The sequence below is a fragment of the Marmota marmota genome, unplaced genomic scaffold, assembly GCF_001458135.2.
Source record: "Marmota marmota marmota unplaced genomic scaffold, marMar, whole genome shotgun sequence".
Classification (NCBI taxonomy): Eukaryota; Metazoa; Chordata; class Mammalia; order Rodentia; family Sciuridae; genus Marmota; species Marmota marmota.
The window spans coordinates 3,235,626-3,239,004 of record NW_025999899.1 but is presented as its reverse complement, the minus strand read 5'-3'; the positions used below and the strand labels follow the sequence as shown (position 1 = coordinate 3,239,004).

Here is a 3,379-nt window from a genome sequence, read left to right as displayed (position 1 = left end):
GCGTAATTTGTCAGGGTCATGAAGAAGACTGAGTGTCCTTCCACCCTGAGAGTTTTGATTTCCCAGTTTGTATGATGTTCTGCAGGATATATTTTCAGGTATGCTATTTTTCTCCTTTTCCATATCATTATCTCCCAAGACTTTTCTTTTAGTAACATTAGGATTTAAGTTCGTCACTTGCAATTATTTTATTAATTATAATATTCATTAATATTACTTATCATGCAACATATTCTCACAAGATTGTATTATTTCAGCATACTGACGTATATCTGTGAGATAGGAATTAAATACACAAGTTCTTAGCCCTTGACTATATAATCAAGTTATTCAAGGACCTCTGAAATACTTAGGGCAGGCCCCCTCCAAGAGATTCTGATCATATTTATTGAAGAGTGGCACAGATCTGTATTTTAAAAATTTACATTGTACTACTCAAAGTATGGTCCACTGGCCAGGAGAGTTAGCATCACCAGATGTAAAATTTTATCTTTTAAAATATAGGATTTTAGGGCTGGGGATGTGGCTGAAGCAGTAACGCGCTCGCCTGGCATGCGCGGGGTGCTGGGTTCGATCCTCAGCACCACATAAAATAAAATAAAGATGTTGTGTCCACCGAAAACTGAAAAATAAATAAATAAAAAATTTATTAAATTTATTTATCTCTTAAAAAATATAGTATTTTAGGCCCACACCTACTGAATAAAAGTGTTGTCCCTTATGAGCCTTATGTACATTTCAGTATGCCAACTATGCATATACAAACTGAAAAAGATGAGAGGCAGCATTGCCAGAACACTGAAATGCTAGTGCCTAATCAGTGGCATCATCTGCAAGTGATATCTCTGTGCTTTGTAATTCATAATAAGATCCTTGAAGCCACAGATGCATCCCATTCATTTCCTAGGCAAGCAACATTCTGAGAAATTAGGTGTATAAAATTTCATTGTTCCCTTTCCTACCTGCAATACCAATGTATTATGTTCAAATGTAATAAACTATTAAATGTGGCTAGATAAACAGGGTGAAAATTTTAGCAACTATACTCAGTTATGCCTGTTTAGGGGAGGAACATCCCATGTGCCTTAATGTCCTTTAATTTTTCTTAGCTCTTATGCACTCTGCATATAGATATCTGGAGACGAAACGGAGATCTTAAAGATAGAACTTTTTTCCTGTTTTTGCCCCCAAATTACTAAAGATTTATATTTTCACATAAATATCAATGAATCAGGAGTATATAAGCACAAGGGATGAAGTATCAGTGTGGTCATGCATAAAGGGTGGTCTGGTTGTCTGTTTAAGACAAAGAGTAGTGTGGTTGAGTCTAACCTTTTCCATGTATCTAAAGTTGTAGCCAGAATTTCTTTAGCCAGTGTCAAAATCTATTGTATATGGTTCAAGCCTGGGAGGATAGAGAAGGATTAATGATTCTAACTTCAAAGAGAGTTTACTGCCTTTGAATTTTGCTGGAGGTATGTCTCAGTCTGAAGAATAGCCAGTAGATATTCAGGCATTGTGCCTGTTGCTGGCTCTGGTATAGACTTGAAGGTATTTCCTGCATGGAGTTCATAATCCAGCAGGGCAGTCAGCTATAAACAAGGGATCAAGGACACTGAATGCTATGAGATGAGTACAGGATGCAGTGGGAACATAGAAATAGGAACATAGAAATAGCTAAGCAAGGGGCTGGGGATGTGGCTCAAGCGGTAGCGCGCTCGCCTGGCATGTGTGCGGCCCGGGTTTGATCCTCAGCACCACATACAAACAAAGATGTTGTGCCCGCCGATAACTAAAATAAATAAATAAATAAATATTAAAAAATTCTCTCTTTAAAAAAAAAAAAGAAATAGCTAAGCAAGTCACAAGTAATTGATCCAAAAAATAAGTGGGGGCAAGCCAAATGAAGTGGGAAGAGGTGAGACAAGGTGAGACAAGAAGAACAACAAGTGTTTCAGGCCGATATCAAGAAGTCGTGAACTACATGTCCAGTGTTGCTGGAGAAATGATGCAAAAGTCATTGTGGGGTCAGTCAAGACTGTGAAGATAAGTAAGGGTGAGAATGTGAAACATCTTTGCTGCCCCTGACCCAAGTGGGCAGCTGAATTTAAGATCGCTCGTGTGAATTTCCAGGGACACCAAATAAAACACCTTTAAACAAACTTCAGGACAGCTTGTCTGCTCTTGGCCTCAGGCTCCCCAGATGGGAGAACAAGAGAAAGTCACGAGAGGCTAGTGAGAAAGAGCAAGCACGTTTGGAAGTGGACTTTTATTGAGGGGACCCTTGTTCTTAGAAAGTTACATCTGATAAAGACCAGAAAGGGCAAGGTTACAAGGGACAGGTGAGTGTAATGCAACTCAAGGGCCATCGCCTACATCTGAAGACACACCCTCAACTTCCTGAACTGGGACAACGCTCAGATAACTATGAAATGTAGTGATGGTCAAAGCTTATCGCTTCAGAGGCACGAGTCATTCAGAGTGGCTCCCCACACATCTTTTTCTTCTTGACCTTATGAATTATTACCTTGATCTTATGAATGATGAGAATCCACAAAACTTTTCAGCAGATTGATGATTGGATTTTAATATCAGGATGCCAGAGTGGGATGAGTTTGAAGGAGAGAGAGCATGGAAGCAGGGAGATGAAACAATAGGCTCTTCTGAAGTCCAGACAAGGTATGTCATTAGCCTGGTCCAGATTATGGCACTTGGGATGAAGAGTAGATGAATTAGAGAATGAAGTGGCAGAATCTATAGGGCTTGCTAGGTGAGCTGTTGATGGACAGGGAAATGGACAGACACAATACAACTCTTGGGTGTCTGACTTGAGCCTGGATTTCTTTTATTGAGGTATGAGAGACTGGAGGAGTGGAAAGGGAGAGGGTAGAGTGCATCATGAGTTTCATTTTGGATCTGTTGAGCTGCAGATGGTTGTGATATACCTATGGGAAGCTAATCAGTAAGCTGTTGGTGACAGGGAACTGAAGGCAATAGAGCTGTTCATCATCTGTTTAGATGGCAATCAATGCCATGAGATTAGGTGAGCATGTAAAGGTCTGTATCTACAGAACTATAAGAGAAGAGTATTTAGGGAAGAACTCAGAAACAATGATATGCAAGACACTGTCAGAGAAGAAAGCAATCATAATTGTTGATAATAAATGTCCATGGAATATCAGAAGAACCAATATGATCACACAGAATCTAGTAGGTGAGATTATATCAGAAGGGAGAGAAGAGTCAGCATTGTTACGTTCAATGATAAGTGAGGAACCTAAGTCTGAGAGATGGCTTGGATTGAATGGTGTGTCATAATCTCATTGTAGATGTGGTTTTGAATACTGAGTGCATGATCAATGAGATCAAATATGCAAAG

At 39.4% G+C, this 3,379-nt stretch overlaps 1 protein-coding gene across 1 annotated transcript in view; it reads left to right on the top strand.

The window, feature by feature from the left end:
• LOC107159326 (olfactory receptor 1E1-like) overlaps positions 1-3,379 on the top strand; it is an 11,853-nt gene that overhangs the window by 7,467 nt on the left and 1,007 nt on the right. The window contains exon 2 of the mRNA XM_048798324.1: positions 127-160. Coding sequence (XP_048654281.1) covers positions 127-160 — 34 coding nt within the window. The remainder of the gene's footprint in view (positions 1-126; positions 161-3,379) is intronic.